Source organism: Eptesicus fuscus, chromosome 9 (genome assembly GCF_027574615.1).
Source record: "Eptesicus fuscus isolate TK198812 chromosome 9, DD_ASM_mEF_20220401, whole genome shotgun sequence".
In the NCBI taxonomy this organism is placed as follows: domain Eukaryota; kingdom Metazoa; phylum Chordata; class Mammalia; order Chiroptera; family Vespertilionidae; genus Eptesicus; species Eptesicus fuscus.
In genome coordinates, this window is record NC_072481.1 from 84477954 (window position 1) to 84494471 (window position 16518).

Genomic DNA, 16518 nt, shown 5'->3' on the forward strand with positions numbered 1-16518 from the left:
TGACCCCCAACCATAAAATTATTTTCGTTGCTACTTCGTAACTGTAATTTTGCTACTGTTAATGAATCGTAATGTAAATATCTGTGTTTTCCGATGGTCTTAGGCGACCCTGCTAGCGGTTCTCAACCTGTGGGTCGCGACAGGAAAACACAGATATTTACATTACGATTCATTAACAGTAGCAAAATTACAGTTATGAAGTAGCAACGAAAATAATTTTATGGCTGGGGGTCACCACAACATGAGGAACTGTATTAAAGGGTCGAGGCATTAGAAAGGTTGAGAACCACTGATTTAGAGAGAAATTAGAAACCATTGGAGAATAGATTTTAAGCAAGGAGTTGAGGCAGAACAGTAAAAAGCTAAGAATATTCCTTGGCAAATGGAATGGGAAAACTGAGACAGACAGTTAAATGGCCAAGCAGTTTACAGCCATCTAGTAAATCGAAAATCCTATCTTCCATAACCAAGGACACTTAAGAGTAAATGATTTACACTTCTCCTCCACAACCAGAGGAGGAGCTGCTGCCCATTAGAGGGTAAAATAGCTTAAATCACCCTACTCAGAGAGATACATAGTAGAAATCTAATAATGCCATTTGCCAACCACACCCAAGGACAGATAAAGGTAAAGGAATAAATCTCATTTTGGTACATCAACATAAAGCTGATGAATATTCTATTGAGATCCTCCCCTAAGACCTCCCTGAACCCCCAGCCTTTAACACCCTCAAGACAAAGGACACAGAATGCTTCCCAAGAGAACAAAGGTACTTTCCCTTCCCCGTCTTCTTCACCTTAGGCACCAATCTCCTAAACTCTAAGGGACCTCATGAGACTTGCAACCAAGGGAGCAATGGGCAGCAGCTCCTCAAGGCCCCTTTTCTGACTTTCCACTGAGTTGACAGCAGTCCCACCTTTGCTCACTTCTTTCCCACAACATTTCTAGAGAGCCAAAGCAGTCCCACCTAGTCTCTCCCCTGTTGCTTCTTGTGTCCTTAGCCCTCCCTTGTTTCCCTGTCCCCAGCCTTAATAAATGTACTCTCAAAATTACCTGGGTTCCTGTTGTGAAATCTTTCCTCCACAAAGTCAAGAACCCACACACTTCAGGCCGGCCCACGGTAGACGGGCTCCGGGCCCAGGCCCTGTCCATTAACAGAGTGATATTTTTAAGAGTGGCAACTGATCCATCAAAGCAAAAGAAAGAAAACTCTAGATGGCAGGAAAGGAGGAGACTAATTGGAACCAAAATTCTATAAGGACCCATAGAAAAGACCTGAGATGGGAAGAGGGGAGGGGAGGGGAGGGAAGAAAAAAAGGATGAGTTTCAAGTCCACTTACAGAACTATCTTGCAGGCAGCCCAGTTTACAACAGCCAAGAGGGAAATAAGAGGACGCCTCTCTGGAGAGATGGAATATCCAGAGAACAGACCTCCAGACACTTACAACTGGAGATTCCTCTAAAGAAGAAACCCTATCATCCTGCAGTGAGCCTGAAGCAGACACTGAGAATGTGTCACCATCTTTTACTGCCTTATCCTTAAACATGAACAGAAAACAGATCACTAGACATTTGCAGAAAACCTCCAATCACAAAAAGAATCCAAAGTGAACAAGCAAAAAGAAATATATGATAAAAACAAGAGCAATACAAGGAAAAGAAAAATACTTTATTAAAAACAACAAAACAATTATAACTAATATGTTTATAGAGATAAGATATTACATACATGAAGCAAGAACAGCTGCCATAAAAGGAGTAATCAGAAAACAAGAAAGCTCTAAAATTAAAAATTAGGTAGCTAAAACAAAAAATTAAGAGGTAGAAAATAAAACCCCAAATATCTTCCAAAAGAAAGGGAGAGGAAGAAGGTAAGGTAGAAAATAAAAGCTTTAGATAAAATTAAACAATCAGCCCAAGAAACCCAAAATCCAACCAATGGAAGTTTCAGAAAGGATAAAGAAAACGAAGGGAGAAAATTATCAAAAATATAACAGAAAAATTTCCCAGAAATGCAGAATAAACCTGAATCAAAGGAACCAGAAAAATGAAAAAACATACCTAAGCATATCATTATGATGTTTCAGAATAGCAATAAGGACAAAGGAACAGAAGGTATTACATTTCTCAAAATCAGACCTAGGAAGCTAGAAATCAATGGAGTAATATTTTAAAATTCTGGATGAAATTATTTGCATCATGAGATCTATTCAAATTATTAATCAAGTATAAAGGTAGAAAATAAAATAAATAAAGAGACATTTTCAGGCAGACATTAGCTCAACAATTATTTTCCATGAATTCTTTGTTAGAAAGCTACTGAAAAATGTGCTCCAGCAAAACAAGAGTGTAAACGGAGAAAGATGGTGACATGAGATCTGGAAGCAGTTTCCAGCAGAGAGGGTAAGGGTGGGCAGAGAATAAAAGCTGTTGAGAAGGAAGAAGGGCTTTGGGACTGGGTGGGAGAGTTGGAGGTAGGAACAGGGGAGGAAAGGAACAATTTCTTTGAACATATGGCAAATATTACTAATGGATGTGTGTAAGATTATGGAACCTAGGGGAGGGGGACAAATAATGTGTATATACAAAACAGTAATACAAGGTAAATTAAAAATTCAATTATTAACCTCAGGAAAAATGGAGAATCACGAGCTCTCCCTCTCTTTGCTGGAGCACACCTGGGCCTCTCCTTCCTCTTTCATCCCTCAAAGGGTGTATCTCTATCCCTCTTTCTCCTAAGCTCCAAGCGCCCATCTACTACCTCTGCAATCTTCTAAATAAACTTTCCCTTATAATTGGAGTTCCTGAGAGAGGGAGAGAACCATATAAGAAAGGAAGTGTAGTCAAACTATACTATTTGACCAGCAGGGACAATTTACACAGTCAAAATAATTTTTGACTATCAAGTTAGCCCAAAATTATCATTATTAATGGGATGCAGGAGAAGAAATTGGGTCTTTACCATGGTTAGTAATGTCTAAAACTGCAAAAATCAAAAATTAACTATGAATAAATTATTCAGGAATATGAAAATAATTAACTAGGGGAAACAAACTGAGAGTTGAAGGGAACTGCATTTTCCCTAGTACTATTGAGACAGGCCAGTAAGCCAGGACAAGCCAAATAGGGAAACTGAAACAGTTAAACAGCAGTCTGCAGCCATCTAGAAAATCTACATGCCAAGCAGTTTGCAGCCATCTAGCAAATCATGTCTTCCCTAACCAAGGACACTTAAGAGTAAATGATTTGCACTTCTCCCCACCCAGAGGTAAATAGCTTAAATCACCCTACTCAGGGAGACAGAGAGCAGAAATCCAATTAGTGCCATTTGTCAACCACACCCAAGGTCAGATGAAGTTAAGAGAATAAACCTCATTTTGGTACATCAGCCTAAATCTGATGAATATTCTATTGAGATCCTCCCCTAAGCGCCCAGCCTTTAAAAACCTCCAGAACGCAGGTCCTAGCACGTGCTCTCCCTTCCAGGTGCATGCCAGCATCTTTCCCCACAGGCATGCCTTTCCTACACTCTTGCCCGTGAGGCTTGCAACCAGGGCAACAGTGGGCAGTGGCAGTTCATCCCAGGCAAACCCCTGACTCTGTCCCCAAGGCCCCCCTTTCTCTGACTTCATAGTGAGTCAAAGCACCCCAGCCGAGGCTCATTTCCCCAGTCCCCCCTGTTTCATTGTCCCCGGCTTTAACAGACGTCCTCTAAAACAGCAGTTACCAACCTTTCGGGCCTCATGGACTACCAGTGGTCCGCAGACCGCCAGTTGGCGACCGCTGCTCTAAAATTCACCGGGACTCATGTGAAATTTTTCCTGCATGAACTCAAGAACCCCACACTACCTGCCGGCCCTAGGCAGACCCACTCAGGCCAGTTCCCCTCTCCAGTAACACTATTGACTTTTTAACTCGATTTCTTTTCTTCAAACCTTTTTAAAAATATATATTTATTTATTTATTTCAGAGAAGGGAGAGGGAGAGATAGAAACATCAATGATGAGAGAGAATCATTCGTTGGCTTCCTCCTGCATGCCCACCACTGGGGATAGAGCCCACAACCTGGGCAGGGCATGTGTCCTGTCTGGGAATCGAACTGTGGCCTCCTGGTTCATAGGTCAATGCTCAACCACTGAGCCACGCCAGCGGGCTTGTTCAAAACTTTTGAGAAAATGTTTTCTGAATAAAAATATCTGACCAGCATGTGAAAAGTAGGTTATATAGAAAAGAGGGAGTGGTAAAACACTAGTTAGGAAACCAAGACAAGCCAAAAATTAAGGTGGTGGTGATGGTAGACATGGAGAAGAAAACATATCAGATTTTTTAAATCTATTACACTTTTGATTGACAATGATACTAGCTTAACTTTTACCTGTAACTCCCCTCCAAACAGAGAGACTTCTTTTAAGAGGAAGGAGTTCCTTACACAAAATGCTTTGTGTTCACATAAATCTGTACTATTCAGAACAAAACCTGTTCTGCTGGCAGAGATTGTGGGTTCGCAGGGTCATTTAAGCTTTCATTAAACTAGAAAGCAGAGTCTTTATGTCTACAAATTAATTGTTCCACAAATTCGGCAAAGTTCATGATGACATCTAGGATATTTTCACCAAATCGTAGACATAAATATGGAAATCATCATCAAACTTGATTAAATAGACAGATGGTTTGGCTTCTACTTGATGAAATGACCACGCCAGTCCTTTTAGAGCCATCTTCTTTGGCATATTCCACTTGTTTGCCTACAAGGCTGTCCACAACTTCTCCTGGTTCCCTTTCTGCTGGAGGTGAATCATTAGAATCAGGCATAATGTGAAGGTCACCTTCTTGATAATCATCTAAGAGCTGGTACATGTACAAGACAGGGTCTTTCTCATAAGTGATGTAAAACCATGTGTTCGTTATAGGGGCACGTGCTAAGATCATTCCCCTCCATTCGTCTTTAGAGCCATCCTCGGTCTCAAACATGTGCTCTACAGCTTTGCCAATCATTGTGTCAGCTAAGTGTACATCACTGACTCGAGATGTTGCAACTCTATCAGCGAGGACATCCAGTGCAGAAACTCATCTTTATTAAGTTCTAGTCCATAAACACAGTCAAATCCATCTTATTTTATAAGATACAGAAGGGTTTACAGGTCCTTGCCACTGGGTGACAGGGCCACTGCCCTCCTTCCACCCATGCTGAATCCTGCAGCCTACGATGTTCTGCTGAGGCTGGGACATGGGCTTACTCGGCCCCACGCTGCTCCAGTGTTTTTTGTGGGACGTCCTTTGCTTCATCTTGCTTGCAGATACACCAGCATGGCCTGCACCAGCTCTGGACCGCTGGCCAGGTGTCTTCCCAAATGGGGTCTTCATTCATCTGCATTTAAGTGAGCAGCAAAGCTGCTGAACTAGGGTAAAAATTCAATATGCTCCAATTTGAAACTGTGCATAGAATTTCAATGTTCTTGTTAATCCATCATCGACGTGCCTCTTTTACGAATTCAGCAAAAATACATGAAATCAGAAGCACTCTATTGGCCACTGAGGCTGCTGTTCTCAGCCCGCGTCCTGCACCATGCTCCTGACCCATATCAGATTTTTTAAAAAGATAAAATTGGACTACCAGTTGGAGTGGCTGTTTGTAAGGGAAGATGGATAGAAAGTAAATAAAAGGTAAAACCTAGATTTACACCCAAATCCTTGGCTGCCGGTAACATCTGAGATGGACAGGAGGGACAGGTGGTATAAATCAAGAGTTCTGTTTTAGATATACAGATGCTCCTCGACTTACAATGGGGTTATGCAAACACACACACATACACACACACACAAACATCACAAGTTGAAAATGCATTTAATAAACTAAACCTACCAAACATCATAGCTTAGCCTAGCCTACCTTAAATGTGATCAAGGGTAATTGCCTTCCTATTCTCACCAGTAACAGGAGACACAAATGGCGTTTTGTAGAAATGACGGGATGTCAAAACACAATATCCAAAAAACGCAACACAGTACACTTGTAGAGTACCAGTGGTGTTTACCCTTGTGATCAGCTTTTACACTCATGCTCTTGTGGCTGACTGGGAGCTTCAGCTCACTGTGCTGCCCAACTTCACAAGAGTATACAACTGCATATTGCTAGCCCAGGAAAAGATCAAAATTCAAAATCTAAAATACAGTCTCTACTGAATGCATATGGCTTTTGCACCACTGTAAATGCAAAAAGTCAAAAAATCCTAAATTGAACCATCATTGTAAGTTAGGGACCACCTGTATTACATTTGAGATGCTTATTAGATCTCCAAGTGGGGATATTAAAAAAATAAAAAACATTTTCCTGGACAGGCAGCTCAGTTGATCAGACCATGATCCTGATATGCCAAGGCTGTGGGTTTGATCCCTGGTCAGGGCACATACTAGAAGCAACCAATGAATACATAAATAAGCAGAACAATAAATCAATTTTCTCTCTCTCTCTTAAAGGAAAAAAAAGAAAAAAGTTTAATGCACATGCCTGGGATGGAGGAGAGAAGTGAAAGCTGAAGTTATTAACTTTAGTCATTAGTTAGAGTTAGTTTATATTTAAGTCTCTAGGACTAGATAATCGATAATAATAACATAATATGCAAATCGACCGCATGGCTGAACAGTGGAACAACTTTCTGGACAAAACCAGGGCTGCAAGGGCCGAGGCAGCCGGGGCTACAAAGGCCTAATCTTGCACAAATTTTATGCATAGGGCCTCTAGCATATTATATAGATAGAGAACGAAAGGAAAGAAATTGGAAACAGAAATATGTTTGCATTACAACATAGTATATTATAGAATATAATACAAAATACCATGCATCTCATGGAGAAAGGGCAATAAATTTTTATTTCATAGAGATGACAGGTAGATAGATGTATATATAAATTGATGGATATATATACATACATATATATAATTTACATACTTATGAATGTACTGGGAATAACATAAAATGTATTTCCTATCGTAAGTTGTGATAAAAAAAAAAATTAAAAATTCTACAGGATGAGAAGCCAGGAAAAGACAAATAATTAGCCACAAAGGTAGAAAGAACACCATGAAAGTATATGTACAAAGCCAAGAGAAATGTTTCATGGAAAGAATGCTCACTTGTGTAAAAGGTTGAGTACAACTGGGACTAATAAGTGACCACAGACTTGGCAATATGGAAGCCATTTGTTACTGACCTTGACAAAGGCACTTCAGTGAATGGTGAGAATGCAAAACATTTTAGAATGAATGAGAGACTGACAAAGTAGACACAATCAATAGAGACAGAAGGAAAACCTCCCCAGGAATTTGAAATTTGAAAATCAATTCACTGGGTAAAAGAGACTAATCAGAGTTCTAAAATAAACTTGCTATGATTTCCATGGGGCAGACCTGTGTCATAGATGCCTAACCCCCAAAGTCAACGGTATTTCTGTATTTGGAGATAGAGCCTTTAAAGAGTTAATTAAGGTGAAATAAATTAATAAGGATGGGACCCTAATCCAATATAACTGTTGTCCTTATTAGAGAAGATTAGGACACAGACACACAGAGAAAAGACCATGTGAGGACACAGGGAGGAGGCAGCCATCTATAAGCCAAGGAGAGAGGCCTCAGAAGAAACTAACCCTACTGACGCCTTGATCTCAGATTTCTGGCCTCTAGAACTGTGAGAAAATAAATTTCTGTTGTTTCATGTCTGTGGTATTTTGTTATGGCAGCCCTAGCAAACTAATACAAGGCCTTAGTTTCTCCCTCAAGTCTGGGTGGATCCTTCCCGCCTCTCCACAAGCCCCAGGCCCACCCTAGTCAAAACACAAAGCTACCCCATTGTGGTAGGCAGTTAGATAAACATGAGCAGAGCAAGGATGATGGGCCAGGTACAGAAGGTCACCGGGACGGAAAGCCCTGGGTGCCTAGCAATGGACAATTGTAAGGTGGTATCTCCCCGCCAAAACCCCCAGAGTGGCCTTTCCTCCCCTAGCATATCACTGGTCATGCAGTTTGGACCCTCTGACCTTTGTATCCTAGAGATAACACCTAGGCCTCAGTTGTATTGTAGCTTGAGGCCCAGATAAGCAACAAAACCAGCCAGAGCTATACTCAGGACCAGCTGCATTGAATAATGACCCCCTCCCCTAATGCCAGCCAATTAATCAATGGAGACCACAACCCTAAAAGGACAACCTAGAAAACTGCTGAATATTCTATTGAGATATTCTCCTGGGACCTCCCCTAAAATTTCCACCCTTAAAACCCTTAGGAGGGAGGACCTAGCTTGCTCTCCCTCCTGGGAGCCAGCCTGGCCTTTCCCTTTCCTTTTCCCCTCCCTCACCTCCCCCCACATAGACACACAAGGCTACCATCAGCTTCCTCACTCCCAAGCTCCAAGGGCCCTTCCTCTACCTCTATAACCACCTCTGTGATTTTATAAATAAATGTCCTCTTACAGTTTGAGTCTTGGCTCTGAATTCTTTCCTAGCCAGAACTCAAGTACTGAGATTGCTGAACCCAGGTCCAGTCTGACCCCATGGGTCTAACATCCAGTGCCATTTCTGCCACCTACACCACCATCATTAGTTCTTCCAACAGAAAATCTTGGATTACTTCTCCAAAGTCAAATAGCTAATGAGAGCTGAGAGTGTTACCAGGAAGAGGACCTGGCCCTGAGTGGGTCTGCCTAGGGCCAGCTAGGAGTGTGTGGGTTCTGGACTTTGTGCAGGAAAAAATTCACAATACAAGTCCAGGTGAATTTTAGAGAATGTTTATTATAACTGGGGACAATGAAACAAGGAAGGGCTGGGGAAATGAGACTGCTTTGGCTCACTTAAGAAGTCAGAGAAAAGGGGATCTTGAGACAGAGTCAGGGGGTTTGCCCAGGATGAACTGCCACTGCCCATTGATGCCCTGGTTGCAAGCCTTAGAGTTTAGGAGGTGCATGCCTGTGTAGCAAGAGGAGGGGGAGAGGAGGCAAAATGCAAGGGATTCTCGTGGAGGGAGAACGCACTGGACCTTCATTTTGAGGGGTTTTAAAAAGGCTGGGTGTTTTGGGCCAAGAAGACCGCGGACTGTGACCCAGAGCAACCTGCGCCCACTCTACACTGGGGAGGGGCAACCTGGAACAACACAGCTCACGCTTCACTCTGCCCACAGGAAAGCAAGGACTGTGTGACCCAGAGCAACCCATGCACGATCCACCCTGGGCCCAGGGACTTGCTGCTTGGGCCACCCGGAGCAACCTAGCACACGTCCCACTCCGGGCCACAGGAGAGTGCTGCCAGGGCAGTCCAGAGCAACACAGTGTGCCCAGCCAGGGGCAACAGGACCATGCTGCAAGCATGTTGCCAGAGGGACTTAGGGCGCCACCCTGCCACAAGTGCTGGGCTACACAGCAAATTGCATGCCAGAGGGCTCTGGGTCCTCACAGAGAGTCGCACATGAGAGGAACTGTGCACGCGCTCCCACCACCCCGAGCATCTGAAGCAGATAACTGAGGGACCAGATCCATGGGAGAAGGAGATACAACTCAGAGCAGAGACAATAAAGCCTCTGGGCTAACGATTTCTGGACCATTGGCCAGACAGGGTCTTCAACCTCTCAAACCTCAAGCAGGGTGCCCAGGGCCAGAAAGAGACAGCAAAAATGGGGAGACAAAAAAACAACAACAATCCCCCAAGGAAAGAAAAGGAGGAATCACCAGAAAGGGAACTAAATGAAAGTGGAGGCAAACAATATGTCAGAGAAAGTGTTCACAGTAAGGGTCATAAAGTTCCTAAACTGGCTGGATGAGAAAATCAACCACATATGTAAAAATCAAGAGGAAATGAAGAATGATATAGTGGCAATAAAAAACACAATGGAAGGTTACAACAGTAGACTAGAAGAAGCAGAGGACCAAATCAGCGAGTTAGAAGACAGGGCAGAAAAACACACTCAATCTGAACAGCAAATAGGAAAAAAAAAAATTAAAAGCAGGAGGAAAGTTTAAGGGAGAATTGGGACAACATGAAACGAAGCAACATCTGCATACTAGGTGTGCCAGAAGGTAAAAAAGAGGAGCAAGGAATAGAAAACCTATTTGAAGAAATAATGACAGAAAATTTACCTGACTTGGGGAAGAAAAGTCACACAAGCACAGAGAGGCCCAAACAAGATGAACCCAAAGGACCCACACCAAGACACGATATTACAATGGCAAATGTTAATGACAAAGAAAGAATCTTAAGGGCTGCAAGAGACAGAAAGTTACCTACAAGGGATCTCCCATTACACTATCAAATGATTTCTCAACAGAAACACATGAGGTCAGAAGGGAATGGAATGAAGTATACAAAGTAATACAAAGCAAGGGACTGAATCCAAGAATACTCTATATCCAGCAAGGCTATGAATCAAAATTGAAGATGAAATCAGGAGCTTCGCAGACAAATAAAGGCTAAGGGAATTTATTACCACCAACCCAGCAATGCAAGAAATGCTAAAGAGACTGTTGTAAAAAGAAGAAATAGAAAGGGAAGAAGGAACATAGGTTTGCAGAATAAAAATGGGAACAAACAAGTACCTATCAATAACCTTAAATGTAAATGGACTAAATACTCCAATCAAAAGACAAAAGATGGTTGAATGGATGGGATAAAAAGGGATCATTCCTCAACACAATAAAAGCCTTATATGACAAACTATAGCCAACATCATACTCAACAGGCAAATACTAAAACCATTTCCCCTAAGAACAGGGATGCCCACTTTCACCACTCCTGTTCGACATAGTATTGGAAGTGCTAGCCATAGCAATCAGATAAGAAGAAACAAAAGGTATCCAAATTGGAAAAGAAGACGTAAAACTGTCATTATTCTCAGGTGACATGATATTGTACATAAAAAAAAAAAAAAAACCCTAAAGACTCCATCAAAAAACTACTAGATTAAATAAATGAATTCAGCAACATAGGAGGATACAAAATTAACACTCAGAAATCTACAGCATTTTTATATACCAATAATGAACTCACAGAAAGAGAAACTAAAAAAATAATCCCATTTACCATTGCACCAAAAAAATTAAGATACCTAGGAATAAACTTAACTAAGAAGGTAAAACACCTGTACTCTGAAAACTACAGGACACTGAAAAAAGAGAGGAAGATATAAACAAGTTGAAGAATATACCATGTTCATGGATTGGTAGAATCAACATCATTAAAATGTCCACACTACCCAAAGCAATCTATAGATTCAATGCAATTCCCATTAAAATACCAATGGCATATTTCACAGACCTAGAACAAACTCTCCGAAAATTCATCTGGAATAAAAAAAGATAGCTGCACCAATCTTAAGAAAGAAAAACAAAGTTGGAGGGATAACAATACCAGATTTCAAGCTGTATTACAAAGCCACTGTTCTCAAAACTGCCTGTTACTGACAAAAGAACAGACATATAGAACAATGGAACAGAACAGAGAAACCAGAAATTGACCCAAGCCATTATGCTCAATTAATATTGACAAAGGAGGCAAGAGCATACAATGGAGTGAAGACAGTCTCTTCAATAAATGGTGTTGGGAAAATTGAACAGATACATGGAAAAAAATGAAACTAGACCATTAACTTACACCATACACAAAAGTAAACTCAAAATGGATAAAAGATTTCAAGGTAAGACGGAAAACCATTAAAGTCTTAGAAGAATCCATAGGCAGCAAAATATCAAACGTATGTTGTAGCAATATCTTTACCACTACAGCTCCAAGGACAATGGAAACTAAGGAGAAAATAAACAAATAGGACTACATAAAAATAAAAAGCTTCTGCACTGTAAAAGAAACCATCAACAAAACAACAAGAGAGCCCACTGCATGGGAAAACATATTGGCAAGGTTATTGCCTTTGGAGATTAAGGGTTTAATCTCCAAAATTTATAGGGAACTCCTACATCTTAACAAAAGTAAGATAAACAACCCAATCAAAAAATGGGCAAAGGACCTAAACAGACACTTTTCGAAAAAGGTCATACAGAAGGCCAAGGGACATATGAAAACCTGCACAAAGTCACTAATCATACAAGAGATACAAATCACAATGACAATGTGATACCATCTCACATCTGTCAGAATGGCTATCATCAACAAATCAACAAATGACAAGTGCTGGTGAGGATGTGGAGAAAAAGGAGCCCTTGTGCACTGCTGGTGAGAATGCAGACTGGTGCAGCCATTGTTGTAAACAGTATGGAGTTTCCTCAAAAAATTAAAAATGGAACTCTCATTTGACCCAATAATCCCACTTCTAGGAATACATCCCAAAAAATCAGAAACACCAATCAGAAAGAATATTTACACCCTTATGTTCATAGCAACACAATTTACAATAACTAAGATTTGGAAACAGCCTAAGTGCCCATCTGCAGATGAGTGGATTAAAAAACTGTGGTACTGCCCTGGCTGGTTTGGCTCAAAGGATAGGGCATCGGCCTGCGGACTGAAGAGTCCCAGGTTCAATTCCTGCCAAGGGCACATGCTGGGTTGCATACCGGAGTAGGGGTCGTGCAGGAGGCAGCCAGTCAATAATTCTCTCTCATCATTGATGTTGCTATCTCTCTCTCCCTCTCCCTTCCTCTCTAAAATCAATAAAATATATATATTTTAAAAAAACTATGGTACATCTGCACAATGGAATACTACGCTGCTATAAAAAAGGACCGTTTACCATTTGCAACAGCATGGAGGACCTGGAGAGCATTATGCTAATCGAAATAAGCCAGAGAAAAATAAATATCACGTGATCGCACTCATTTGTGGAATATAATGAACAACATAAACTGATTAACAAAAACAAATAGATCCAGAGACACAGAAGCATAGAATAGACCTTTGAACCTCAGAAGGGAGGTGGGAGAGAGGGGGAGGAGGTGTAAGAGATCAACCAAAGGACTTGTATGCATGCATATAAGCATAACCCTTGGACACAGAGAGTAAGGGGGTGAGGGCATGTGTTGGGGGTTGGAACAGCCGGGGAGAGGTCAATGTGGGGAAAAGGAGACATATGTAATACTTTAAACAATAAATAATTTTTAAAAATAAAATAAAAAATAATTTAAATTGAAAAAAGAAAAGGCTGGGTGTTTAGGGACAATCTTAGGGGAGGGTCTCAATAGATTATTCATCAGATTAATGCTGATGTACCAAAATGAGGTTTATTCTCTTAACTTCATCTGTCCTTGGGTGTGGTTGGCAAATAGCACTAATTGGATTTCCACTATCTGTCTCCCTGAGTAGAGTGATTTAAGCTATTTACCCTTTATTTGGGGAGGAGAAGTGCAAACTACCCTTAAGTGTCCTTGGTTTAGGGAAGACATGATCTGCTAGATGTCTACAAACTGCTTGGCATCAAGATTTTTTAACTATCTGTCTCAGTTTCCCTATTTCACTTGTCCTGGGCTTACTAGTCTGTCTCAAGAGAAAGTCTGATATTTGTAGCAATTAGGAATTTTAATGTCCCAAAGGCAAGTTTGGCAAATATTCTACCAAGGGTGTTGTCACACATCACACAGTCTATACGTTTCACTGCCATCTCCAGGTAGCCTGCATCTTCAAATTAGAAAAGAAAGTATATGCTTTCTTCCTTCTTCATATCCAAATAACAAAGGTCTGGTTTTCCTTACTTCAAGTATCCTAAACACCTCCAACTAGCCCAAAATCTTGACTTCAAATGCAGGAAATTAAGAAAGTCTTTTCAATTGTTTTATCATCAGAAAAGAAAGGCTGTAAGTTAGAAACTTTACTCTGGTGCCTTAGTAAAGCAAGAAAATTAAAAATTATACATACAAGTATGTAAATACAAACATATATATACATATATATGTGTGTATATATATATATATATGTATATATATGCATATGCACAAACACATCCATATCCTCTCCAAACCCAACTCAGTTAGTACATTTTTCATGTAATGAATACACCCTATAGTATTTATTTTGAATTCTGACCAATTATTGCATTAATCTGAACCCATACTTCAATGCAATTATGAAAAAATAAACTCGATGACATTGAAATACCTCCCAAATTTTCACAGTTGTCGAGCCACTCTGCTAAAATATTTGTGGTTATCAATCACTGTGTATAAAAAAAACACTCAAAAAGATCTAAAACTGAGCTAACAGTACCTTGAGAAGAAAGTTTTATGTCCAAGTCCTTCCAAGAAGGAAAAAACTCACAGCAAACAAAATAGCACCATTATTACAGAACTAAGAGTTGGGTTACCCGACCCTGGGAGTTTAATATAACCAGTGTTTTTAAGTTCTGCCTAGTCTCAACATTTCTGTTTGGAATTTAGTTTAAGCCTGAACTCCAAGTAAACAAACAATTTCTCCTGTGCTTCAAAGCCAACTCTGATCCTACTCCTGATTGAATGAAGGTAGTGGAACCTCTCTTTATCTTTAGGGTCAGAATCTGTAAAAGAAAGAAAGAAAGAAAGAAAAAGGAGTAACCAATCACTTCACCTTCGAATACAGGCCAAGGTTAAAATCTGGGCAGAGTGTGGTAAGAATGGCAATCAAGAGCAGCCGCTGCCGGTGAAGCAATATCTGGTTTAACCCCGAGTGAAGATGCCCAGACCTGGGTCCGGTTCTCTCCCTCTCCAGGATGCCAGCGGCTGTCCCAGGTCAGGGGCACATCTCCGCTGAGCTCACTCCTGAGAGGTAACCGGACAACAGATGATTTTCAGACACTTGTTCATTCACGCCTTAATTTGTGTGTGTTTTTTTTTAAACCGGACCGAACAAGCCAGTCAGCAACACGAGGAGAGCTGGCGTGTGTCCCGCAGCGTGCAACTGCCCCACGGCGGATGCCCACTCACCGCACACCATCAGCAGCAGGACGATCAGCAGCGTGGCCACGAACACCAGCAGGGTCAGCCCGACGTTGTGCCACATCTTGGGGGCGGAGGGGCGTCCGGCTCCGAGCGGCGGGGCGGTGGGCGCGCGAGTCCCCGGCTTCAGCGGCGGGCTCCGGGCGCAGCGCGGCGCCGGGGCGGCATGGGAGGCGGGCGCCCCCAGGGGGCGGGGCGGGGCGGCGCGGGGCAGACACCGCGGCCGGCGGGCCAACCCGGCCGACCCTTCTTCACGCCGCGGCGGGCGGAGCGCGGGCAGAGGCGTGTCGAGGAATGCCGCTACCCCCTCACCGCTCCCGAGAGCCTGGGACGCGGTGCCGGGAGACCCCGGCGGCGACCGGATGCGCTTCCATGGCGGACACCACGCGCCTGTGGAAGGAGAGCACAGGCACAGGGACGCGCGGCGATCGCACGGCCCTCGTCGCCGCCCTCCCGAGGGTTTCCTCGGCCCTAACGAACGGCAGATAACGTCTCCCGGCAGCCGCTAACAGCTGCTTCTCAGCCCCTGGCCCCCTCCCCCTGCGGCAGCTCAACCCCCGTAGTCCCCACCCCTGGCCTCCTCCGTGGCGCAGGGGCGGCTGGGAGATGAAGTCCAGAGCCCGGTGGAGGCTGGAGAAAGCTGTCCCACAGGGACTACAACTCCCAGAATACACCACCGATTCAGCAGCTTTGCTTCTCCCTCCCTCTTTCCCCCTCTCTGCCTTTGGTTTTTCTCAAGCCACAACCTCTGTCTTCAGACTGCGGGTTTTGTGTTCCCAATACCCGCGCAGTTGTCTGTGCCAAAGCGCCAGAGTTAGTTGAGCCATTACTCCACATACAAAGCCGTTTTGTTTAAAACCATGACTGACGAAGCACGGAGAGGAAAGAAAGGGGTGGCAGCTGCCTGAAAAACTGGTTGCCTGTGAACCGAGCTGTATAGCTGGGGGCGCTGGTTGTCTACTTGGGACTTTTGAGCAAGTACTCACATCCCTGCCGGAGACACCGGCCTGAGGCTCGGAATCTTCCTTTTCTCCCTGTAACAAATGTATGTTTCCAAAGATAATGTATTTTAGAAATGGTCCGCGGTGGACTTAAGGACATCTGCTTTGCCCTTAATGCACCTCAGTTGTCAGTTTAATCCATGCTGCTCCCTTGAGACCAAGCGACAGATGACCCACAACTGAAGATTTTGCCGCACTGGCTTGAACAAACCACTATGAAACAGGACACTTTCATAATCTCAAGTTTTCTCTCTCCACCTGAAATTAAAAAGTCTTCAATTCCGCCAGATTACATTCATTCATTAAGGAGGTGCCCCCCAAAGGGAGAATAAATGTGTAGTCCACTTTTAGAAAGAACCAGATAGAGCCTTCATGTTTGCCTACGACTCTCTTGCTCCCTGCAATACCTTTCCATTCTACAAATTCCTTTACCCTCTCCAATCTCTCTCTCTCTCAAAAAAAAAAAAAAAAAGGCAAACAGAATCTATGCACCAATCTCTGGATTTATTAAATATATCCTCACCATGTCAGGATATATTTGAAAATGTTTGTGAATTCCCTACACAACAGTATTATGAACAAATCCATACTATATATGAAAATATCAAGGGATAATGACTTT

General features: G+C 42.5%; 1 protein-coding gene and 1 pseudogene across 1 annotated transcript in view; both read right to left on the reverse strand.

Annotated features, from left to right (window-relative positions):
• Window positions 1-15397, reverse strand: part of SMIM13 (small integral membrane protein 13) — a 31364-nt gene extending 15967 nt beyond the window's left edge. The window contains exon 1 of the mRNA XM_008146114.3: window positions 14884-15397. Within this exon, the coding sequence (XP_008144336.2) occupies window positions 14884-14959 (76 nt within the window). The 5' untranslated portion in view covers window positions 14960-15397. The remainder of the gene's footprint in view (window positions 1-14883) is intronic.
• On the reverse strand, window positions 4600-5365 carry LOC103290198 (spindlin-1-like; annotated as a pseudogene).
• Window positions 15398-16518: the final 1121 nt, after the last annotated feature.